The 25,376-nt window shown below is 46.9% G+C and overlaps 2 protein-coding genes across 51 annotated transcripts in view; one reads left to right on the top strand and one right to left on the bottom strand.

Annotated features, from left to right (window-relative positions):
• The window catches only part of SETD2 (SET domain containing 2), a 111,578-nt gene extending 95,614 nt beyond the window's left edge, over positions 1-15,964 (top strand). Inside the window, 5 exon segments of the mRNA XM_021068704.1 lie at positions 2,057-2,196; positions 6,202-6,313; positions 12,561-12,641; positions 14,681-14,782; positions 15,117-15,964. Of these exon segments, the coding sequence (XP_020924363.1) occupies positions 2,057-2,196; positions 6,202-6,313; positions 12,561-12,641; positions 14,681-14,782; positions 15,117-15,278 (597 nt within the window). The 3' untranslated portion in view covers positions 15,279-15,964.
• The window catches only part of NBEAL2 (neurobeachin like 2), a 34,499-nt gene continuing 27,890 nt past the window's right edge, over positions 18,768-25,376 (bottom strand). For 20 of the 50 annotated variants that reach the window (XM_021068700.1, XM_021068701.1, XM_021068664.1 and 17 more), the window contains 10 exons: positions 25,048-25,137; positions 24,852-24,961; positions 24,513-24,685; positions 24,295-24,389; positions 23,945-24,061; positions 23,688-23,846; positions 23,466-23,614; positions 22,992-23,127; positions 19,514-22,907; positions 18,768-19,411 (listed from right to left, as the gene is read on the bottom strand). Coding sequence is in view for 48 of the 50 variants with exons in the window: in XM_021068664.1 (XP_020924323.1) it covers positions 22,806-22,907; positions 22,992-23,127; positions 23,466-23,614; positions 23,688-23,846; positions 23,945-24,061; positions 24,295-24,389; positions 24,513-24,685; positions 24,852-24,961; positions 25,048-25,137 (1,131 nt within the window). In the remaining 2 variants the exon portion in view is untranslated. Of the gene's footprint in view, positions 22,908-22,991; positions 23,128-23,465; positions 23,615-23,687; positions 23,847-23,944; positions 24,062-24,294; positions 24,686-24,851; positions 24,962-25,047; positions 25,138-25,376 lie in introns of all 50 variants that reach the window. The other 30 variants (XM_021068649.1, XM_021068662.1, XM_021068661.1 and 27 more) reach the window with 18 other exon arrangements.

Here is a 25,376-nt window from a genome sequence, read left to right as displayed (position 1 = left end):
ATTGGGCAGTTAGTGGAGATAAAGTAAAAAGACAACATGTGAAACAGTTGGGGAATAAGACAATGTGTACTTACAGCAGGTTTTTGAGGGCTTGCCATGAATTGGGCCCTCCTAGGCATTTTGAATACAAACATAAGATTCCATTCCTATGCTTAAATGTGTGATTCCAGTAACAGATGAGGATCCCAATAAATAATGCTAAAAGTAATCAGAGTTTAATATCATGAAAGATGCAGATTAAAGAGTTTGAGGAGGGAAAAAAATCATTCTCAAGCGGAAGATTAGTAATGTAGTAGATACTGAATGATTTGTTTTTGTTTGTTTGTTTGTTTGTTTTTTGTCTTTTTAGGGCCCCACCCAAGGCATGTGGAGATTCCCAGGCTGAGGGTCTAATCGGAGCTGTAGCAACCGGCCTACACCACAGCAGTGCGGGATCCGAGCTGCATCTCTTACCTATACCACAGCTCACGGCAACACCAGATCCTTAACCCACTTGAGCAAGGCCAGGGATCAGTCCTGCAACCTCACGGTTCCTAGTCGGATTCGCTTCCGCTGCGCCACAACAGGAACTCCTGGAATATTCTTAAGTGACATAAAAGTTTAGGGAAAAGAGATCACCTTATAGACTAGATAGAGAACTATGGGAATGGAGGAAGTGGAACTTAAGTGGGTCCCCTCCAAAAAAACAGCCATGTGAAGTAGGGATTAGAGGGAATGCACAACGCAGCCATGATTGGAGAGTTGTGTTTTCTTAAAAGTGGCCATGTTTTATCTGAGCCTGGGATCTCAGGTTCCTCTTTAACTGTTCAAGCAAAGGTAAAGTTGGAAAATTTTTTTCTTTATTAACTGGACTGAACAATGAAGGGTAAATATCCTCATAGTGATTATCAGTTTTACCAGAGCTGTTTTAACAAAATACTACAGACAAGATGGCTTAATACAGAAATTAATTTTCTCACAGTTCTGGGAGGCTGTGAGCCTTAAGATCAAGGTGCCAGCAGGTTTGCTGTCTCCTGAAACCTCTCCTTGGCTTGCAGATGGCTGCCTTTCACTGTGTCCTCACTTAGCCTTTTCTCTGCGCACATTCCCCAATGTCTCTTCCACTTCTTATAAGGACATCAGTCCTGTTGGATTAAGGCTCTGTTCTTATGACCTCATTAACCAGTCCTCTCTCTCCAAATACAGTCAGATTGAGGGTTAGGGCTTCAATATGAATTTGGGGGAAACACAGTTCAGTTTATAACTGTGATTATGAAGTTTTTATGTTTTTCAAAATGTGATATCAAAATTTTTAAAACTTTTTCAATTAAACTAAAAACTTGTTCACTCATTTCTATAATTTTATTTATTTATTTATTTTTTATTTTTTTGGTCTTTTTTTGCCTTTTCTAGGGCCGCTCCCATGGCATATGGAGGTTTCCAGACTAGGGGTCAAATCGGAGCTGTAGCTGCCGGCCTTCACCAGAGCCACAGCAACACCAGATCCAAGCCGTGTCTGCAACCTACACCACAGCTCATGGCAACGCCAGATCCCTAACCCACTGAGCAAGGCCAGGGATCAAACCCGCAACCTCATGGTTCCTGGTCGGATTCGTTAACCACTGAGCCATGACGGGAACCCCTGTTTCTATAATTTTAAAATATAAATATGAGGTTTCAAGCATACAGAAAAAAATATGTAATGGAAAAATGTTAACATTGTAACATAATTGCTTATCTCTAAAGCCTATTCAGCTAATCATTATCCTGAAGTTGGTTATATACCATTTAGCATTGGTTTTTTTTAAGATTGAAAAGTATTCTAGATAATGAGCTGCTGAGCTGCTGAATATTTTAAAAATGTGATATGTTGGTGGTGAACTTGGAGCCTGCTGTCGATTTTCTTACACATCCCTAAAGTTCTTTATATACACGGTCTCTAATCATTTCCCAGATTGTACCTTTACTTTTTTTAAGGAGGTAGATACCTGTTTTTACTTATCTTGCTTAAATAGGCTCTTTTTGCCAGCTTGAGAGATGTCACTGATCAAGAACTTGGGTGTTTCTTTCTTTTTAGCCTGAAATGGTTGTGACAAATAATCTCCTGGATCTACCACCCCCATCTCCTCCCAAACCAAAAACCATCATCTTACCTCCCAACTGGAAGACTGCCCGAGACCCAGAAGGGAAGATTTACTACTACCATGTGATCACAAGGTAAGAAGGGCTGTCGGGGAATCCCCAAATCACCTTTCAAAGAAGCTGCCACCATAGGGGGAGTATTATGGTTATAGCTATAGACTGTACTTAAGGACTGCTGGCTTTCCAGAGTCACATACCTTAGACTTTGGTCTTTTTTGGATATGTTCTGATGTGTTTTTAATATGTAAGACTCTTTTGGAGAAAACTGAGAAGTTTTTTAAAAAATGGTAATGATTTCGGAGTTCTCCTTGTGGCGCAGTGGAAACAAATCCAACTAGGAACCATGAGGTTGTGGATTCGCTCCCTGGCCTTGCTCAGTGGGTTAAGGATCCAGCATTGCTGGAGCTGTGGTGTAGGTCGCAGACGCAGCTCGGATCTGATGTTGCTATGGTTGTGGTATAGACTGGCAGCTACAGCTCAGATTCAACCCCAGCCTGGGAAATTCCATATGTCATGGGTGCAGCCCTAAAAAGGCAAAAAGGCAAAAAAAAAAAAAAAAAAGGTAGTGATTTCATCTAACATATTAGATGTCAGGGGTCATGAGTAACCCCTTTCTAAAGAAGGCCAGGTGATAAATATTTTAGGTTTTGCCTTTCAAACAGTCTTTTTCACACCTATTCAATTCTGCTATTGTTGTGTTAGCAGCTATAGACAATTAGTAAATGAATGGGCCTGTCTGTGTTCCAGCAAAACTAAGCAGGCAGTAGGTCAGATTTGTTTCATGAGCCATAGTTTGATGACTCCTGCTATGTATAAAAAACCTGATTTATATTTTTCTTGGAATTTTTAAAAAATATCTTAGGCAGATAGCTTTATGTGAATATATGTGCTTTCTCTATGTATGTATTCACTGGTTTATAATGTGAGTTGTTGGGTGCATGTTCTGTCATCTGTTTTATTTACCAATTTATATAACTATTAATATAAAACTATGTTATTTTTAATGTTTGCTTATTTGTTGCATGGGTCAGCAAACCATGCCTATGGGCTACTTGTTTTGGCAAATAAAGTTTTGGAACACAGCCACATCCTTTTATATAGAAATTGTTTATGGCTGCTTTCATTCTCCAATGACAGTAGACTGGTTATGACAGAAACCATTTGACTCATAAGGTCAAGGATATTTACTTTCTGATCCTTTATAGAAAAAATTTTCCCAACCCCTTCTCTTTTGTATGGTTGTACTAAATTTTATTTAACACACCCCGACTGATGGATTTTCACTATTTTATGTCTAACTCTAAACCTAGACATCCTTACAGACACTAATACTAACCATAACTACCTTCGTCAGGTAGATTCTTAAAAGTGGAATATTTGGTCAAAAGAGAGATAGCATTTTAAATTATTAAGTACTGGAGTTCCCGTCGTGGCTCAGTGGTTAACGAATCCGACTAGGAACCATGAGGTTGCGGGTTCGGTCCCTGCCCTTGCTCAGTGGGTTAACGATCCAGTGTTGCCGTGAGCTATGGTGTAGGTTGCAGACGCGGCTTGGATCCCCCGTTGCTGTGGCTCTGGCGTAGGCCGGTGGCTACAGCTCCGATTAGACTCCTAGCCTGGGAACCTCCATATGCTGCGGGAGCAGCCCAAGAAATGGCAAAAAGACAAAAAAAAAAAAAATTAAGTACTGTCTGCTTACCATTAAAAAAAATCATACCAATTTAGACTCCCACAAAATGTACACACAAGTGCCTTTTTCTTGATGTAGGTTCCTTAATTCATGTTAGTAGATGAGAAATCTTATTTCTTCACTTTTAGTTCTTTTATTGTTGAAATGGAACATCTTCATTAGATTGTTGGCCATTTGCATTTTTTGTGAATTGCTTGTTTGGAGCATTTACCCCCATTTTGTGTCCACATTGTCAGATCTCTTTATCAAGGGTATTGCAGATGTTTTTGTTTGTATGTCTTGTGAAATAAAGTTAAAAATTTCATGAAGTCAAATATTTTTCCTTTATGTGTTCTACTTTAAAAGGTCTTCATTACTCCTATTAAAAAATAGCTTTATAAAAGGAGCCCTTGTTATGCTGCTAGCTGAAAGAGTAGTGATTTTAAAAACTAATGTCTGCAAATTTTACCAGAACCTTGTTTTCTTCAATACCAAAGTAAGCTTTTTAATATACTATCACCTTTCCACAAATGAAAAAGATTGTATTTCTTATTTATGTGTGTACTTTTTCTATCTTTTTTAGAGGTTTTCCCAAGATAGCACCTAAGAGCATAATATCTCCCTCTCTCTTTACTTTCCGCAGTGAAACCCACGCTGCTTATGGTTCTTTGATTAAAACTTTTTCCCCCATTTTTGGCCATACCCATGGCATATGGAAGTTCCTGGGCCAGGGATCAAATCTGAGCCGATCTGTGACCCACACTACAGCACAGCTGTGGCAATGCTGGATCCTAAATTCACTATGCTAGGCAGGGAATCGAACCAGCCATGCCACCAAGATAAGATGGATCATTAATTCACTGCATCACAGCAAGAACTCCTGATTGCAATAGAAATTTTGAGCCCGTTTTATTTTTATTTTTTATTTTTTTGCTTTTCAGGGCCACACTTGTGGCATATGGAAGTTCCCAGGCTAGGGGTCGAATCAGAGCTGCAGCTGCCAGCCTATGATACAGCAATGGCATCACAGGAGCTGAGCTGTGTCTGTGATCTACATACTACAGCTTACAGCTACACTAGAGCCTTAACCCACCGAGCGAGGCCAGGAATCAAACCTGCATCCTCATGGATACTAGTCGGGCTGGTAACCTGCTGAGCCACAACAGGAACTCCTCAAGCCCGTTTTATTTTATTTTATTTTATTTTATTTATTTTTGCTTTTTAGGGCTGCGCCATGGCATATGGAGGTTCCCAGCTAGGGGTCGAATCAGAGCTACAGCTGCCAGCCTATGCCACAGCCACAGCCACACCAGATCTGAGCCATGTCTATGACCTACACCACAGCTCATGGCAACACCGGATCCTTAACCGACTGAGCAAAGCCAGGGATCAAACCCTCAACTTCATGGTTCCTAGTTGGATTCATTTCCACTGTGCCACGACGGGGACTCCATTTGAGCCAATTTTAAAATTAAGTTTGTCTCTGATCAGTAAGAACTGTTTTCATAATCATCCACAAACCTGGTTTATATCAAATGCCTTTAATGTTGTTGACTAAAGTTCAATGTGGTAGGAAAGCAGAAGAATGTAATGGCGGGACTGACCTGTCAGATATGTCGCTAGCTTCTTGGAGGCTTTTGATATGTTAAGTGATTCTCCTTACAGCATTCCCTGTGACAGCTGACTTCTGACTCTCTGAATATGAATTTCCCTACTTCCATTTGTCACTTCACAGATCTAGCTTTAAACAAAACTCAAAACCAGTTTTGCTTGATTACTTTCAAAACAGCTACAAACATGCAACGAATTAACGTTGTTGAGCCTTTTTTTTTTTTTTTTTTTTTTTTTTTTTGTGGTCAGTTGAGAATATTTTTAGCAGAGGGCACAAATTTTAACCTGAACATCTTTCCCATGCAGTCAGATCATCAAACCAATGGGGCAAACTATAAACAAGAAGACTCCTAAAGCAAGGAACAATTTTTCTCACATGATCAAGGATTGTGAGGAGTGTGTGTATATTTTATTTTGTACATGTTGGTACAATCACGATTGATCTCGTCACCTGCAAAGAGGTGGCATAAGCAGGCACCTACGCTGCTGCTTACTTTCTTTAGGCTTTGCTGAATCCTGTTTTTAGAACATTAAGAGCCAGGTGAGGGACAGACTAACATGTTTGGTTTTACTGTTGTCTTTGACACCAGCAAGTGTTGCCACAACATTAGCTACAGAAATATAGTGGGCTAAACAATTTATGTCTGTGACAGAATCTTTGCTAAGATATCAAAAAATGTCACTTTTTGACTTTGTTTTATGTTTAATTGCATATTGTGTTTTATATGTATGTGAGCCAGAGGTATGCCAGAGTTTTCTTTTCTGGCTGTGGCAGTGTGGCTGTTTTTACCTTCTTCTAGGCAGACTCAGTGGGATCCTCCTACTTGGGAAAGCCCAGGAGATGATGCCAGCCTTGAGCATGAAGCTGAGATGGACTTAGGAACCCCAACATATGATGAGAATCCCATGAAGGTGAGTGTGGCTTACAGATAGGTTTCCTGATCATTTGGGGGTCTATATCCTATCATTTTGTAAGGCCAGCTGCCATGTGATGTTGGAATTCTAATTTCTTTGTTTTTCTAGAGAATTACACATGTAACAAATACTTGGGGGTGGTAGGATGTCCAAACGATACAGAAGTATAGTATGTAGAACAAAAAAGTAAAAACCTTTAATTTCTATTCAGTTGCTCCCTTTTCATCATACTTCCTTCTCTGGAGATAAATGCCATTAACCTTTTAGCACAGAGGTTCTCAACCAGAAGCAGTTTTGCTCCTCTGGAGGCTTGATAATATTTAGAGACATTTTTGGTTGTTAACAACTGAGAGAGGAGTTCCCAGCGTGGCTCAGCGGAAACGAATCTGACTAGTATCCATGAGGATGAAGGTTTGATCCCCGGCCTAGCTCAGTGGGTTAAGGATCCAGCGTTGACAAGTGCTGCGGTGTAGGTTGCAGATGGGGCTCGGATCTGCATGGCTGTGGTGTGGGCCAGCAGTTACTGCTCCAATTCAACCCCTAGCCTGGGAACCTCCATATGCCATGGGTGTGGCCCGGAAAAAAAACAAAACACAACACAACTGAGGGGATACTATTGGCTTCTAGTGGATAGAGACTGATTGTAAACATTATAGTACACAGGAGAGTCCCCTATAACAAAGAACTGGCCCAAAATGTCAGTAGTGCCAAAAATGCAAAATCTTGCTTTGCTGTATGTTCTTCCAGACCTTTTTGAAAAACACACATAGGTGTTTTTCTTATCATTTTAAACATGCAAATAGAGTATTCCTATTCCATTATAACTTCCTTTAATATATCTTAGATCTCTCCCTGTAGATTACTGCATTCTTCTTAATGCTGTATGTTTCTTGTTAAATTTGTTTTCACTCTTTAACTGAAGTCTTTCTGCGATAGTGTGTTTTAATGTCCTGCCATTTTGGGATTGGTGGGTCTGTAAAGAAGTTAAACTGGTTAAAATGAAAACCTCACCAAAGAAGAATAACTGCCCCGTCTTTTTTTTTAAGATTTGATACCGATATATATTACTATGGAAATATTATTTTAGAACAAGTAAGGCAAAGGAGAGCTTATTCCTCATCTCTCCTTCTAACAAGAGAGTAATTGGGGTCATGTGATTCAATGATTGGATTAGCAGGGTTTTTTTAATCCTTTTCACTTGGAGTAGGACTCCCTCTCCAAGGATGTGGTGTCTTGAGTGAAATCAAAGACCGTATGTCTGTGTTCCAAGATTTGAATAGTGGTGGTTTTTTGTTTTGCTTCTGTTTTTTGTTTTGAGAATAACAAGAGGCGCTTAACTAGTTAAATCAGTGGAGAGAAGTGGGAGAGGCAAGAAAGGAAGGAATTTGAGTAAGAGAAAAGTAGAAACAAATCCATACCTCCTTTTATATTTTATTCACTTTGGGGGGAATGTTTTTCTTTCTTTACCATTATATTTAGCATTTGTCAAAAAGATAAGACACTTAATATCCATGTGGAGTTTGCTGAATTTCAGATGAATCATTTGAGGTGCTTAACCATGTCACCCTAGCTATGGTGCTGTCACATTTTCTTGAAACAGAGAAATATGCACAGGATTGTGAGGCAACTGCCATTTAAATTGCCTGGAAGATGGAGTTTCCTTTGTGGCTCAGCGATCCCTGATCCCTGGTCTCCATCAGTGCATTAAGGATCTGGCATTGCTGCAAGCTTCCGTGTAGGTTGCACATGCAGCTTGGATCTGGTGTGGCTGTGGTATAGGCCAGTAGCTGCAACTCTGATTCGATCCCTGACCCAGGAACTTCCATATGCCACACCTGTGGCCCTAAAAAAATCAATAAATTACCTGGAAGCATACAAACAAAAAACCACACAACCCCTCTTTCCAGACTTCGGTAGCTGTATTAATTGTATGATATGAAATATAAAACAGTTTGAGAAGAAATCTCTGGTGTTAGAATATAGCTAAATTCTGAGACCAGGTTTGTAAGGGATGCCAGAGACCTTAGCTTGGTACATTAGCCATTAATCCTGATTCAGTCTTTTGGTTTATTGTGTGCATGTTAAGTTAGTCCTTCAAATGAAGAGTGGACATAAAGTCTATTGTTGCTTGTTTAATGTTCAGGGAATTAGCTTTTCTTATGTGAAGATGTATTGAGAAATTCAGGTCATTTAAAATAGCCAAGCACAAAATGGAGCTGAGAAGTAGGGTCCAAGTAAAAGGGCAGCCTTATGTGCCATGCTTAGGAATTGGACCTTCATTCTCTGTCTAGGTGGTGGGAAACCTTTGAAATGGTTTGGGCAGTGGCAAGATCAGACTTGCCTTTTAGAAAGCTCTCTGGTGGAGATGGACTGTAGTTTTCAGATTGAGGCAGTTGCAAAGGATGGGATCAGGTGCTAAGAATCTTGAATTGATCATCATATCTTTGGAGTTAAGGGTAATTTACAAAAGGATTCTATATGAAATCACTTAGCAGTGGAGAGGGAACCGGGAAATCATATTTGAGAGGGAATAGTCAGAAACCAGAGCCCACATCTCTGCAGAGCACATGGTTAAGTAGCCTAATCTTCATCTGGGGGACCAGAAAGAAACTGCCAGGGCTGCACTGCACTTGAGCCCAGATGGACAGAGAATGAGGCCTACTGGTTCCTAATGATGTCTTCACGATTTTATTTCTAGATATTTTTATGAACTCTGCTTCTCTCTAAAGAGAGCAGATGGGACCTGTTTGTAAACTAGTCAGACTTATGAAGCATTGTTTCTTGAACATGCCTTCCTGTCCTCACTTCCTGCACCCCTTTTACCCCCATTCCTCTTTTTGACAAATTAAGGTGTGGTATATAGTGCCTTATCTAGAACTAAACTAAATGGATTACTTTGCTCTGTTACCAAAGGTGGTAGCAACTTCAAAACAGAATACTGTTTTTATTATTTTCAAGGATCTTTCTTTCTTAACATTTTATTTAGTGTATACAGGTTTGTGTTGCAGAATTTAGGTTGAGTCATGTGTAGTATTTCTCATAGCTCAATTTCTTCTGTTTCTGAATTCATGCTCGCCTGAAAGATAAAAGTTCCTCCTTGAATAATGTTTTGCATTTCATGTTCCGAAGCATACTTAATTAAAATCAGGGATAGAGAAGCATTAGCTGGGTATATCCTGTTCATTCTTTGTCAGGACTCATTTCAGGCAGGCCACACCCCTAAGATCCAAGGCACAGAGGCTGTATTTATGGCATGGTTGTTTCTGTATATATAATAAAGGATGGAGTTGGCATTTGTTGTGTTTCACAGTCAGTGTGTGGAGCCATCCAGTTAGCTTAAAGCCATTCTCTACTTAAAGCCAAAAGGACTTCAAGCCTTGCCTTGAGTAATGTGAAGGTACATAGACCAACATTCCTTGTCATACTCATATTTGGTCATATTCTGACCAGATTCCATGGGATCCAGATATGCCTCAGATGAAAGCCAACAGCAGGTTGAGCTTCTTAAGGCAATAAGCTCTGGCTTTTTGCCAGGCCCTCTGCCTGCTTGTTTCATTGTGTGCTCTCATCTGGCCACTGCTCACATAGGTTCCCATTTTCCCACCAGAATCCTCCATTGACTAATGCCTGGTATGAGAAGGCAAACTGATTATTACTGAGGCCCTGGGAACATATTGCTATTTTGCGTATCAGCATTCCCTCCCATGTCCAGTAGACTGCTTGCAGCACAGGTAGATGTTTCCTAGCCTATTATGTTTTGGGGGCTATTGGTTCATCTAATGCCTTTGCTGTACACATGTAAAGGATTTTTAATTGGCAACAGGCATTAGGGAAAGTTAATAACGCTTGACTTTAAAAGTTTATATATTGTAGAAATGCTAACACTTTATTTTTTTTTATTTTATTTATTTATTTTTTTTTTTTTTGGCTTTTTACTATTTCTTCTTTGGGCCGCTCCCGTGGCATATGGAGGTTCCCAGGCTAGGGGTCGAATCGGAGCTGTAGCCGCTGGCCTACCCCAGAGCCACAGCAATGCGGGATCCGAGCCGCGTCTGCAACCTACACCACAGCTCACGGCAACGCCGGATCCTTAACCCACTGAGCAAGGTCAGGGACTGAACCCGCAACCTCGTGGTTCCTAGTCGGATTTGTTAACCACTGCGCCACGACGGGAACTCCTAGAAATGCTAACACTTTAAATGTGACTTTTTTTAGAGCCAAGAGCCTAGGAGGCTCCCAAGGTTTTTTTTTTTTTTTTATGTCATTGCCCATCAAATGCTATCCTCAGCTCTTACTCTGGTTCCTAGTATTGCTTGACATTGGGCTTGAGTAAGCATTAACCAGTTTCTGAAATTATTTCTCATGCCATTTGCAGACCACAGGCCAAGAGGTACCCAGATTTCAGTACTCCCAAGTGTACTTCATTTTGGTGCGTGATTTCCATGCTGTAAGTGTAGGCACCTTTCATTTGGATATTTCCCATCTCAGTCCCAATTGCACAGCATGCATAAAGGACCAGGAAAGCTCCTAGACAGAGCTTAGGAGGCTGTGCTCTATAACTGTATTTTAAAAATTCTACTGACCTCATCAAGTCAGCGACTAAATTAGAAATACACTGGATTTGTTTAGCTTTCTGAACACATACCCCATTCAGAGGGAAGCAGAACATTTCTGTTTGCACAGTACCTTCTCTGAGAGCCTGGCCTCTTCTGTAGGACCCAGAGCCTTGAGATGGTTGTCATGCCTCAAGGGGCTTTCTGTACTCATTGCTGTTGCTACACATTTCTGAGATGTGTAAGAGAACAGCTGATGGTGTGTTGAAATTACCTTGGCTTATTCGAGCAATTCTTGATCCCTTGCTACGTAAAGTTTTATTGTGAAGCACACCCACACTCTCTACTACTAGAAAAAATAACTGTAAAATCTCAAATCAAAACATTTGAAAATAGTTATTTGTGCTTTGTGTTGTTTCCTGAAACCAGAGGTTGAATATGTTTGTTCTTTCTACCTTGCCCTTCCTTTCCTGCTCCCACAGCAAGAAAGTAGAAAAATGGAAAATTATGTAAAGCTTTTATAACAAATCAGAGAAAGCTGATTTATTGAAGCCCACAGCCAAGGGAGTGCCACCTTTCTCTGCACCAGTCCAGAGCAGAGTGAATGGAACAGTTCCTTTTTCACTAGCACCTTCATATGGTTCATAGAAATAGAGGAATCAGAACTGGGGGTAGGTTGGGAATAGAAAAAAATTCCATGGTCTAAGTTGCTAGCAAAAACATGAAGTGCCTGTAATACCAACTGCAGCTTCTACATCCATCTGTAATGACTTGTATTCAAAGGAGACTGCTCATAATCTCTTCCATGGAAAAGTACATTTACTAGGAAGGGGCTTGATGATTGGTGGTGAGCAGAGGTATGGGGAGATGGTCTTCCATGGTAGGTGCCCTGAACTTTTCAGTAGTGCCTGGTTGGGGGGAACTTGGCAGCCTCTATCCTAGCTCTGCTAGCAGGGAGTATTCCTAGGTTTGTCATTACCTTACCATTTTGGGACAAATTATTTTCTGCCTTAAGATCTATTCTATTCATCTGTCTGCTGACTCAGATAACTCTTGTCTCCTCCCCCCAATACCTTGATAGCTCTGTAGTCTTTCCATTCCTGAACCAGGAATACCAACCTTCAAGGAGCCTCTCCTGTGTGCCAAGACTGTCTCTTATGGTCTGGCCAGCTCCACCTTTGGAGAAAGAGTGATGCGTATCCAAGGGGTGTGGAGGGACTAGAATGAGGACTATGATATTTGGACCATCGTTGTATGGCAAAAGGTCTTCAGTACAGAGCATTTTGCCTTTGTCCTGAAGTCCTAGAATGTCAGAGATGGGAGAGGTGGAGCCTGTTGCATTGGGTACTGTACCTCAGAACGGGGACCTCAGTGGTTCAAGTCACACAGCACATTCTTCTGCAGAGAAGGTGACCCTGAAACATACATTTAGCTACATCGAGGATGTAGCTTTGGCTTAGGGTACAGAGTTAGAACTTGGTATATAAGAACGAGGCCAGAGTCAGGTGACAGGATTTAAACGAGGTAAGAATGGTAATAGCTAAGTTGACTCCAGGCCATTTCCCTTTAGGATTCTAATACCAAGACTCAATTATCCCAACTGGGGAAAGGAGGGTGGGTTCTGGAAGAGCAGGGTATCACTAACCTGACCTCTCATTCCTGCACTGTTATGTTTTCTTTTCCATTTCTAGACCTCAAAAAAGCCCAAGACAGCAGAAGCAGACACCTCCAGTGAGCTGGCTAAGAAAAGCAAAGAAATATTCAGAAAAGAGGTAAGGTTTGGTGAGGTGTAGGCACTAAGCTCTAAAGACTTAAACCTGAGCCCCAGAGTTCCCATCGTGGCTCAGCGGAAACAAATATGACTGGTATCTATGAGGCCTTGCTCAGTGGGTTAAGGATCCAGCGTTGCCATGAGCTGTGGTGTAGGTTGAAGATGCAGCTCAGACCCGGCGTGGCTGTGGCATAGGCCAGTAGCTGCAGTTTGGATTAGACCCCTAGCCTGGGAACCTCCATATGCCGCAGGTGCAGCCCTTAAAACAAAAAAAAACAAAAAACAAAAAACAAACAAAAAAAAACCCGAGCTCCTTTCTTTCTTCTAAGTGTACACAGCTTATTATACTACTAGGCTGCCTGCCTTTTGGTATTCCCTTGCTTCTGTGATTTGACTGTGTAGTTGTTATGTGATGACAGGTTGACAAGGTCCTTTACAATTGGGTAGTAAACACTTTGATATCTTTTCTCTCATTTTACCCTCACAACAGTGCTTTACGGAATTGTCATTCCTCTTATGCCCATGGAGGAGCTCTTTAGGTTCAGAGAAGGCAAGCTGGAGACAGAAGGCTTGAACTCAGGCCTTCTGTCTCAAAGTAGAGTTCTCTTTCTGTGATACCTCATTTGGTGGCTGCCCAATCCTCAAGTGATGAGGAGAAAGCAAGTCCTCTTTATGCTGCTGTAATATAGCATAAGTTTGCATTTCCAGCTATCAGGGCACTAACCTTTTCTGCTCCAGGGCATCCAGATTCTAAGCTCCAGTGTTTGTTCACTGAAGGGGCTCATAGTCTGTTGGAGGAAGTAGACATGTAATTAAGTAATGGCAGCTGTGTGAGAAAGTGCCCAGCCAGGGCTGGAGGCTGCTATTCAAGGGCTCTCAAATCAGGGGTAGGAACCAGCCAGATAAATGAGGGGGGATGTGACTCAGGCAGTAAAGTATACAGATGCAAAGAGAGTGTCCTCCCTTCCAGAGAGTCTGTGGACTGTAGCACAAGGTATGTGAGGGGTGTTGGAAGATGAGGCTGAAGAGTATTGTGCTGCTCCATATAGGGGCCTGTGTGTCTGTGAGTTGCAAGGAACCATTGTAGGATTTTAAGCCGGGAATAATGAAATTCCCTATTGTATTTGGGGAAAGGGATTGAAGGGAGAGAAGATGGAGGCAGGAGATCACAGAAAAACTTTGAGTAAAAGTCTTCTCTAGGACTAAACCTTAGTTTCTCACTGTCCCTGTGTAAAATTATTGGCATTTCAGCTCAGCCAACTAGAAGCTGTTTCTTTAGTGCCTACCTCATGACATGGTCTTATTCTTTGAATGTCTAAATGCTCATTGACTTTCAGGGATGGGTGGACACTGTTCATGGTGCTCCCTGCCGAAGTGGCTGTCACTGACCTCCCTCCTCTCTTTGTCCCCTGGGATCTTAGTGCCACAAATACTTCCAGAGATCCTGTGCCTGGAACTCTTGAGAGCCACTGGGTAAGACAGATGATGCAGAGATGGCTCTCAGGACAATGGAAGTTGTGTATTGAAAAGGGTCTTAACCCCAGATCTTCTCCAACCAGCTGTCCTATCTGCTTCACACTGATGTATATGAATCAGATAAAGTGCAACACTTACAGAATCTAAGTAGCCTTCAGTAATAAAATGCCTGCATTTCCTGGGGTCACTAAGCCTTCTAGTAGCACAGAAAGGCCCTCTCTGCCCAGCCTCCAGGGGCCAGAGAATTTAGCTTCAGTCTCTTTATGCTGAGGACGTGAAATGTATTAGTTGAAACTGGGGTTGCCATGAGACTCAGCAGTGGAGTCCTGCAGTTCTGTCCTTCCATCTGCTACTCTAAGTGAGGCTTCCCCTTTCCCTTTCGAGGCCAACCCAGGATCACTTCTCATCTCCCACTGGCATACTAGCATTCTGTCCATACCAACCAGCCTAAATGAGAAAGGGAAGGATTGGCTGGCTCTGCCTGCTGCCTTTTCTGATTATTTCCTCAGTACAAATTCTTGTCTTCTCTGGACTATTGAGCAATGTGCTCACTTCTCCCTGCAGATGTCCCAGTTCATCGTCCAGTGCCTGAACCCTTACCGGAAACCTGACTGCAAAGTGGGAAGAATTACTACAACTGAAGACTTCAAACACCTAGCTCGCAAGGTATTCCCCTGCTTGTGGTCTGATAATGTTCTGGGCAGACTACTTTCTGAGAAGGCCCCTTTCATCGTAAAAAGTGCATTTTCCTTACCAGATGCCCAGGGTGGGGACCCAGGCACAGGGAGGGAAGGTTAGGGAAGGGAGGACACCCTACTTGAGGGTAGTGGTTCTCTATGAGCTGAGCTTGCCTTTTCTGGTGATCCCAGCACCAGCCTGCCTCCTTATTCACCTCCCACTCATGGTGAGGAAGGCCCCAAGGCAACAGTCTGGCATTGCCCTCGCAGATCTTTTCCATTCTGATTGGTGGTTCTGGTCTCTTTTCCTTTGTCTTGGACAGCTGACTCATGGCGTTATGAATAAGGAGCTGAAGTACTGTAAGAACCCGGAGGACCTGGAGTGCAATGAGAATGTGAAACACAAAACCAAGGAGTACATTAAGAAGTATATGCAGAAGTTTGGGGCTGTTTACAAACCCAAAGAGGATACTGAATTGGAGTGACCTACAGGGCCAGGGTGGGACAACAGGCGAGCTACCAGTGGTAGGACAGAGTGGGGAGAAGAAATCCTGTGGGCCCTTTCTTCCCCCCTCCCCACCCCACCTCCACCCCTGTCAGGGCTGTGCTACTGATGACACATCACCCTGGGGAATGCAAACCTGCAGATTTCAACTGAAAGCCACAAAAATGAGTTCAGTCTATAAGCAGTCCCTGGTTGTGAGCTGTTGGTAGAGGCCATCAGAGGCAAGGGCTTGGGCCCTTGACACCTTCCCTTCTGAGACCCTGGCCAGGCCTGACCCCTCTCAAACCTGGGTCTCTTCCTTGGCGGTGCTGTCAGCGCACAGACTCATGCGCATCCCCACCCACGACCCTTTACCCTGACGATCTGTATTATATTTTAATGTATATGTGAATATATTGAAAATAATTTGTTTTTTCCTCGTTTTTGTTTTTTGTTTTGCTTTTAGCCTCTACATGCTAGGATCACAGGAAGACTTTGTAAGGATGGTTTAAGTTCTCCTGCAAGGTTTAATTTGTTATCATGTAAATATTTCAAAGCAGGCTGTCTTGTGGTTTTGGCCAGCCTTGTGCTATGTTGATAAGATTGATTTACTGCTTAAAATCACTTTACTTTATTCAATTTTTACTGAACTTTTTATGTAAAAAATAAAATCAATTAAAGAACTTGGCACGTTGTATTCCCTAAAAATTAGTCAAACATATTTGTATATAGTGTTACTGGAGAGAGAAAAGAGAGATGGTGGCCATAGGTATGTTAAGTCCAAAATTAATCCTTGAGATTGGAGTTTATCACAAGCCTTTCCCACAGTTCCCACCATGACTGAGGCAGACAGCTTAATGTGTACATTCCTGAGCAAAGGAAGTGGACCTGACACTTCTCTGGCAGTGGGCTGCTTTGGTTAATAGGTGGGTCAGGAGAAAGGCACTTGACCTCCCTTTTATACCTTCTGCCTGGCAAGGGGCAGTGGACCTCTTCTTCCCTCTGGAGTTCGCCAAGCCCACAAGAATGATCATTTGATGTTTGTCCTCTGACTCTGGGCTTGGATACTGGAGGGAGTACTTACAGGAAAGAGTATAGTGCACAGGTAATGAGAGTGGACATCTCCTAGAGGACACAGCTCAGTGGAGACACTCCACCCATGCTGGACCAGTTATCTGGGCAATGAAGAAGGCTGAAGGTTTCAGGCCAGCCTGTGTTTGCAAAGAGACTGGGCCCATCTTTTTTCTCACTGGGGTGATTTTGCTCATTATTAGCAATGCCCTTGGAGAAGAGGCTGTGGCCTGCCAGAACTTGGGTAGGGTGGGCAGCAGTTGGAATAAATACTCACTGCCTGCTGGCATTTAGAGCTCAGGTTGCTCATTTGATTCTTATAACCTAGAGACACAGGAATTGGCACTGTTTGGATCAGGAAAGGTTCGGAGATGCTTAGTAACTCACTTCATATTCTTTTTTATTTCTAGGGTTGCACCGGCAGCATATGGAAGTTCCCAGGCTGCTTTTGGCAACATAGAATCCTTAACCCACCGAGTGAGGCCAGGGATCAAACCCGTGTACTCGTGGATACTAGTTGGGTTCATTGCCGCTGAGCCACCACAGGAACTCCCTCACTTCATATGAAGTTCCCACTCTAGGAGTTCCCATCGTGGCTTAGCAGTTAACGAACAAATCCGACTAGGAACCATGAGATTGCGGGTTCGATCCCTGGCCTCGCTCAGTGGCGTTGCCATGAACTGTGGTGTAGGTCGCAGACGCGGCTCAGATCCCGCGTTGCTGTGGCTCTGGCGTAGGCCAGTGGCTACAGCTCTGATCCGACCCCTAGCCTGAGAATCTTCATATGCCGCGGCAGCAGCCCAAGAAATGGCAAAAAGATTAAAAACGCTAAAGACATAATCACTGAACAGACTATTTAACAATGCAGCCGAAGTATTTTCCCATGGTATTGCAGCCTTAAACTGTTGAACTCAAGCATATTATATCAAATGGAAGGACCTTTAGAGTTACCAGAAAGTTTAAACTGACGTGCTTGAGCACATTAAAAGGAAGCGTTTCTCTTTCTGGTGGGTTTACCATGCAGAGGTCCAGCCATCTGCACTGCTGCTTTCGAAAAGCACAAGTCAAACTTAACGGTTTTACTGAAAGCTCCAGGTTTCAGATTTTCCAAGGGAATCTTGGCAGCCTTTCATTAAACTGTTACCAGGGAGCTGTCAAGTTTCAGAAAGAACTTACTCGAAGATTTTGTTATTTTACCTCCCTTGGAGATTTTTCAAAATCTTCCACATACCCCTTAAGCCTTTAGGTTTACACCCCCTCGGTGATGCTAAGGGGTGTCAGCTAATCCAGGACCTGTTCATCCCTCTCAATGCAGGATTTCACACTCATTGCTGATCTAATCCTTGATAGCCCTCTGGCTATGTGCTGAATGAAGTAGGTGCCATAGCTCCAGTGCTTTTGACCTGTGTCTAGCTGACCCAACACAGTCTTTCCTGCCTTCTCTCCTGGCTTATTGCGCAAGGGTCATCTCCAGATGAGGGTGGCTCTAAACCTGCCTTTAAGGTTAAGATTTACAGGGTTAAGCAACCATGGGAAACTGAGGAATAGCAATAGTAGCAGTTTGACGAATCTGGTACTCAAAGAGCAGCCAGTGCTGGTCACATCTCGGCAAGAGGACAGGATCTACCTTAGGCCTTTGGACCATGACTAGATCAGTCTCCTAAATTTAGGTGGGTGTGCTTCTTAAGCACTCTGATCCTGCTGAATGCCAGGAGGGCAACCATTTCTCCTCCCTAGGCAAGGCCTGTCTGCATCAGCAACCCCCTCTGAAGGCACAGTACCTGACCTGCCTGCTCTTCCATTCATGGTAAGCATAAACATGAGGTTCAGGTGGACTGGCTGCGCTGCCCTAGTCTCAGCAGGCTTTCAGGTGGGTGGGAGGACCTGCCTACCCTTGGCTTGTGTGGAAGCATATGTGGACCTTCTTCTTGTGTGTTTAGAATGTGTGTCTTAAAAGGAGAAAACTTTCTTTTCTTCACCTAGAGATGACCTGAGCCCCTGGTAACCAACTTCCCAGAGTCTAGTCTGCCTCTTTCCTCCTGCCTAGGGGTGCAGCTTCCAGCCACCTCTGGGTGCTAGTCACAGGACAAGTCAGGAAAATGGTCTAGAACCCAAGGCCCCTCATTGCCAACCTGAGTCTCAGGGGTTAGGGTGCAGGGCTCCTGAACATGCCTATCTATTCACTGTTCTCCAGCTAAGGAAACTGAAGTTCAGAAAGGTAAAATGCTTCCTAACATGATTCAGCCAGTGACTGGCAGATAAAGGATATGTAAACACTCTGCCTGCGGAGCTCAGGCATCTTCCACCCATGCACATTGCCTGCCAATTCACCTTTTAGGGACCCCATCCTTTTTCTGGGCCTCTGCCATGTAGCTACCCAACTGTCTCACAGGCCCACAGAGCCAGACAGAGCCAGGACAACAGTCCAAAATTTCCTTTAATATGGGATACAAAAGTAGAAAAAAAAAGTTGAGGTTAAGTAAGGGGAGTTAAAATGGGGATCAGGAGGCAGGGCCACTCACTGTCAACCCTCCTCACCCCGCCATCCCCCTGCCCCATATCCTGGTCCCTGTCCTGGAGGAAGGTAGGGTGAGAGGAGGTGGTGGTGGCTGGAGCTTTATGTCCCCTCAGAACAGAGCAGGCTGAGGTCACCAATGCCAGGATACCCATGAAAGGAAATGCATATGAGATGGGTGGTGGGGAGCACCAGAGCAGTTCCCTGAGAGGCTGGGCTATGGAAGCATCACACCACAGAGCAGCCCTCAGCTGGGGGATCCAGGACCTGGACCACATCTTCACGGCCCATGGCAGCCAGGGCATCTGCTAGCACCCTGAGGGTGGCACCGCTGCCTTCCCGGATGGCCCAGTCCCTCAGCAGAGTGTAGGCTGGCACCTGGCTCCGGGCCATGGTCTCCACAGCCTCAGCTTGGTAGCCCAGGTAGCCTGCCAGGCCCTGCCAGCCTTTGTCAGGTTCACCTGAGGCCTCCAAGAGCTGCTCCACTTCCTGTCGCTGCTGCGGAGGGATATGGAGGTAGAGCCGGCAGCCAAGTTCAGGATGCGGCCCTGGAATGGGAGACATGAGAGGCACGTGAAGGTCAGATGGGCTTTGTGGTGTGGCAGAGCAAGGTAGACTGCCAATCTTACAGACTGAGGGAAGGGACTCACCCTGGCTGGGGACACAGGGCTCCAGGCCGCTAGGAGAGTCCTGGAAGACACTGCTATCCCCAGGCATATGGTCCCTTTTGAGGCCCCCCAGCTCCGCAGTTCGAGCCTTGGCCAGTTGCTGCCTTTGTTTATGTGAGCGCCAGCTGTGGGGAGCAGGGAGAACCTGCCAGCCCACTTCAACCTTCTCCGAGACAGAGAGGGAGCTGGATGGGAGTCCAGATAGGGAGGGGGGTGTCATAGAACAATGCCCAGACCACCTACCACTTGAAGGCCACATAAGCAAGCAGACCGAGGACCACAGTGGCTAGGAGGGCACAGTAGACAGGGATGATGCTGCCTGAAGCCCCTGGAGGCTCAGGGGGGAATGGGGAGGAGGTACTGGGGGCCAGGGCTCCCCCTGCCCCTAACCATGCCCCTCCCCTCTTCCCATCCTGCTCCTTCTGAGGCTTATCTGTGGAGGAAAGGACAGACAGGGTCAGGGGTAAGGAATCAAGACTAGGGTCCCTAGACAGCAGATGTAGACTTTCCTGCTAGAAAGGTTTGAATTCATAGTCCCTACTATGTAGAGTCAAAAATTCATGCCATGTTTCATTCCCCACCCTTACCTCCCACCACCTCTCCTTGAACATCTGGCCCTTCTGGGATCTATCTTCTCTGGGTTTCCAGACTCCTGCTCTTGCTGGTCTACTTTTGCCATCCGACAAACTCCTACTCTGGGAAATCTCCCTTGATCTCTCCCAGTCTTTCCCTTTTCTGGCTCCTAGTGCACCTCCTCTGTCTCCTATGGCGCTAAATGGTATGTGCTATCTCCCCCACCAAGTCTGGACTGCGAGAGCACACTGATTCATGTTGGTCCACATGGGGGCCTCAGTGCACAGGAGGCCTTGTCAATTTTTGCAAAATAAAGCTGAACCAGAAAGCAAGTAAATGCTGTTGCTCACTTCTGTCTGCAGGCCAGTGTCCTCACAATCCAGTGCAGGCAGGGCACAAGAAACAGGGGCTGGGGAGCCTGTGACTGGACTTGTGGGTGATCTGTCCATCTGTGCTACTTTCTATCCTTCCAGTGTCCAAAATCTGGATCAAGAGGTACTTACCCACATGGCCCATGTCTTCCCTGTGGCTGGAGTTGTGAGGCATGGTTCTACCAGCCAGCAGTGCTCCGAGGGGCTGCATCTCTTAGAGAAGGGGTTGGAGTGTCATGGACAGTGCCCAGGCAAAGGAGATGGGAGACTTCTGTGAGTCCAGAAGAGGCTGTGTATAGGGACATTAGTAGAATTCCTCAGGCCTGAAGTCAGAAATCCCTGGGGTAGCCTGTTCCCCTTTCCTGGCTCACTTGATTCTGATTCACTCCATGGCTGGGTATCCCATCCCCCATCTTCCCATTCGCCAATCTTGACCAGTTTTCTCCAACATCAAGTGGAGTGGAGATGATATTGCTTGCCTCAGCTGGCCTAAGCTGGAGAAGGTCAGGATGCAGCTCAGGGTGGAGAAGAGCACATTGAAAACCACCCTGTCTCAAAGACCTTGGCAAACCCCTGGACTCAGTCCAGGGTTGGCATAGGAGGACCAGGGAGACTCCTTTCCCCATCTAAGACAGCCAGGTAGAGACTTAGCAGCTGATGGGAGGGCTCCCCGGAGTTCTCAGCACAAGCATAGCCCCTGGAGTGGTCAGTGTCCAGCCCTCACCTCCTGTTCAGAGGCTGGATGGGACAGTTCCTATGTGGGTTCAGCAAGGGCAGAGGGTATGTGGACCTGGAGGCACCTTGGTCCTTCTCATCTGGAAGTTTGGAGGGCTTGGAAACCAAATACCCGAAAAGCACTCAATCCCAGGACCCATCTGTACCCACAGGGCTGATCCATCTGGGACCTACAACCTGCTGAGGCCTAGGGAAGAGAGACCCTGTATGGGCTGAAGAGGGCATCTTGCTTGGAAAAAGGATGGGGATGAGACCAGGGAAAGACCCTCCAACTCCCCAACATCCACCACTCCCCATCTGGCCTGGTCCAATCCAGGCACTCCAAATTCACTTCCCTGGACAAGGCCAGGGGCCTATGTTTATGCTAAATGCACATGCACAGTTGGCAAGTGTGTCTGGCGCAGAGGCTGCAGTGACCCTTACCACATGAAGGATGTATATACATTTGTGTCACTTACCGCATAAGAGGCCTTCCCTGGATCCTGGCTCGCAGGTGAGCCTGTGACTACGCTTGTAAGGACAGCCAAGCCTTGTGCCTGACCCACCCCCGGCTGTGGGATTGGAGCCTCTACCACCCACCCCGACACACATGTCCCAGAGCTACACTCTGCATGCCCACACTACCCTGGCTACCCGCATGCATCCCAACCCAGATGCTAGCACGACGACGGCACAGGATCCCGGGTCTGGAAGTGGGGAACAGAGAGAGAGCCCTTTGCTTCCTCAGTCCAGGAAAACACAGTGCTCTGTCCCTAACCCACTCCTGACCTGTGGCGGCCGCCTTCGCTAGTCCCAAGATCCGTTGAGCCTTGGCGGGATGGGGCCTCCAGGCCTTGGGCCGGCCAAGATGGAGTAGAGTCCCTGGGAAGGCCAGGTTCTGACCCGCCCGAGACTAGAGCGGAGGCGCAGATCGCGGGAAGGCTGGGACCCGAAAGGGGCTGGGCACTGAGGGGGTGGGGCTGCCCGCGGTTTTGCCCCGCCCTGTCCAGGAACGCGCACATGCGCAGAGTCCGCAGCTGGAATGAGATCAAACCAGAGAAACAGCAGGCGGGGTCCTCAAGGACAGGCAGCGCGGATGGGGAAGGAACGAGCCACCGTGGGTGCTCAGACCAGGAGCATGTGAGCCCCAGACGGTGGCCAGGGCAGGCTGCGCGTGCACATGCATGCTCAGAGGCGGAACAGCTACAAAACTAGTTCACGTTTATTGCTGAGATGGGAGAGCGGGGGCGGGAGCGGGGCGGGGTGGGGGGGGGCCACCCTTAGGATTAAGGCCACAGCCCAGCCCCTTTGATCTGCCGGGACGGGGGCTTGGGGGTTTGGGCTTGGGAGCCTGGGTTCCCTGCCCCAGATTGTGCAAAAAGTGCTGTGCGGCCGCTCTGGCCAGTACTGGGACTCCAGGCAGCCCCTCTGCCAGCGAGGGGCGTGGCTTCCTGGAGTACACCGCCTGCCAATCCCTGAGCTGGGCGGAGGTGGGGCCCTGCCCACCCCGAGTGCGGACTGGGATTCGCCTCCTCCTCAGTTTCCCCCTCCGGGACGGAGTCTTCGGGAGCGCAGCCCACTAGGGGCGGGGCTGAGCAGTGGGGCAGGTCAGGCTGTCAACGGGCCTCTCCAGGGTTGTACTCGGTCTCCCCGGAGGACACCTGGGAGATGCGCCTGGAGGAACGCCACAACTTCCGCGCGAACTGGCTGCTACGCACCTAGTGAAAATAGGAGCAGGCCGGGCTCAGGCATGGCTGTCTCTCCTCAACCGGTTCGAGGACCGACCCTGCCTTCCTCCTTACCTCAGAGGGCTGCCCTGCGCCCACCACGATAAGCTTGCCGTCCTCCAGGCCCACGAGCACATGGCTGCGTTCCTTGGTCACAGCCACACTGCGGATGGGCACCTTCATGGGCAGGGGAGGCACGGCCGGCAGCAGTCTGGAGGGAGGGTGGGTATATACACAAACTCACAACTGCAAGGCAGCTTTGCATCTAGCAGAAAGATGTCTCTTCATTCTCCCATCTACCTCCCTGTCCTCATTTGAAGGATGGCTCGATTAAAATCCGGATACATAAAGGGACCTCCCACAAGTGTGTGGCTAAGGGAGGCCCAGGGCAAGATCTCCCATTGGGGGATGGGAGGACAGGTGCCAGGCCTTGAAGAATGTGCCCACAAACATATAAAGGGAGTGTGCATCCACGGGGGTACCTCCTAGTGTCCTCTGCCAATGACCACCACCCTGAAGGATCATGAACCCATAAATAGTGGGGCTCACTTGTTCAGGTGGAGAATGTGCAGGGCACACTGGGCTGTGCCCAGCAGAACAAAGTCCTCCGTCACTTTGAGGGCTGTGGGCTGCTCTCCCAAGGTCAGTGAAGCTCGCAACCTCCCATTCACAGAGTAGAGGTGCAAGGAGTAGGTGACCTGGAGGAAGGAGGTGTTAGCAAGAACAGAATCCCAACTACTCCTATCTTGGCTGGGTGCCCCTTCCCCATACCTGAGCCCCCAGACGCTCCCGCGCTGAGCTCTGCACCACAATCTGGCCCTCAGACCCCAGTGCCAGGTGAGCCACGGGTCCAGGCAACGTAGCTCCTGGGGGCCTCAGTGTGGCCACAAAGTGGCCGCGGCGTACAGTGTGGATGATCACAGTTCCATCCTGCGGGAAGGCAGCTTAGGGTGCTAGGCAGGAGTGTCTGGGCTCCAAGGGCAGTGCCCAGCAAACTCAGTCTCCCCTGAGCACAAGCATACACACACCTCAGATCCAGACACTGCCATGTCGAGTTCAGTGCTGATGGCCACACAGCTCACTGCAGCCTCATGCCCATATAGGACCTGCACGGGCTTCGATGCCAGCCCCACTGAGAGACCACCCTGTGGGGAACAGCAGGGCTGGCTCAGGACTGGAGTATCCCACTACTCTGACCCCTGAGTGAGAAGGCAGAAACTCAGGAAAGTGAAGGTCTTGTCTAAAGCCAGAGAGCTGAAAGGCTGTGGAGTCCCGGGCTTGCACAGTGGCAGAGGGAAGGGGAGAGAGCAGGCACTGAGGGGCAGATGGGCTGCAGATATGAACTATGGGGACCCCACAGGGCTGCCACCCAGCACACCTGCTGCAGCAGCCGCCACACCATGCATGTGGTGTCCCGGGAGCCTGAGATGAGGTAGATGCCACAGGTGTCCAGTGCGAGGCAGGTTACTACATCTACATGGGGAGGAGAGAGGGAAAGAAGGGAGGGGACCAGCAGAACAGAGTAGTTACCCCTCCCTGGCCAGCCTGGGACCCCTACCCCCACCTGCACAGCCCTAGCTCCAAGGCTGCCCATACCTAGATGGCGTCTGAGCTGGTTCAATAGCTTGCCCCGGGGTAGTGCAGTCACTCGCAGGCTACCATCCCAATGGCCACCACTGAACAGCAGCCTTCCGTCGGGGGCCACTGCCAGAGCTTGCCCACTCACGCCACTGCCAGGTACCCATGGGCCACTCAGCAGTCGCTGCATCCTGACCCAGTGAGGAGGACCACAAGTGAGGGCAGGCAACACAGGAGACCCAAGCCCTCAGAGCCTTGGCCAGAGCCTGCAGATGGCCCACATTCTGTTTGGGTAGGCAGACAACTCTGGGCACAAGGTTTTTCCTGCCCACCCCTGTCCATAGCCCTCTGTCCTACTTGGGGTTGCCAATGGTGGGGTCTTTGCTGAAGCTGAAGTAGTTGCTTATGTTACGGTCATATGGCAACCAGTTGTGGGTACCCAGCATCCCATTGGCACTCACGGTCACCTGTGGACAAGAACAGGCAGAGGTGAGTTTGGGGCAGAGTCAGAGAGGTGGTGGAGCCAAGGTGGAACCTGGTCCAATACACTTACCAACAGGTCTGGGGAGCCCTGGGTGATGAAGGAGTGAGGCTGCTGGTGGGGAACCATGGCCAGCACTAGGGGCACGTCATCACTGATGACCTGCAGGGAGGAGTGTGGGGCTAGTTGTGCCTGAGCAGCCAGCTAGGGTCCCCACTACAACTACTTGCTCCCTGGAGCACCACTCTGTCCCCTGCCCTCAGCCCCTGGGGTCACAGGCTAGGCGTCATAGAGGCAGAGGTCCCTCTGAAGAACAGGCAGAGACCAGTGGGCCTTCAGGGCATCTCAGAAAATGAGTGAGAAACCAGACAGACAAGGAAGATCCTCCCAGAGTCTCAAGC

The sequence above is a fragment of the Sus scrofa genome, chromosome 13, assembly GCF_000003025.6.
Source record: "Sus scrofa isolate TJ Tabasco breed Duroc chromosome 13, Sscrofa11.1, whole genome shotgun sequence".
Lineage (NCBI taxonomy): Eukaryota > Metazoa > Chordata > Mammalia > Artiodactyla > Suidae > Sus > Sus scrofa.
Note: the sequence above shows the minus strand (reverse complement) of the source record. Positions and strands in the feature narration are given on the sequence as shown.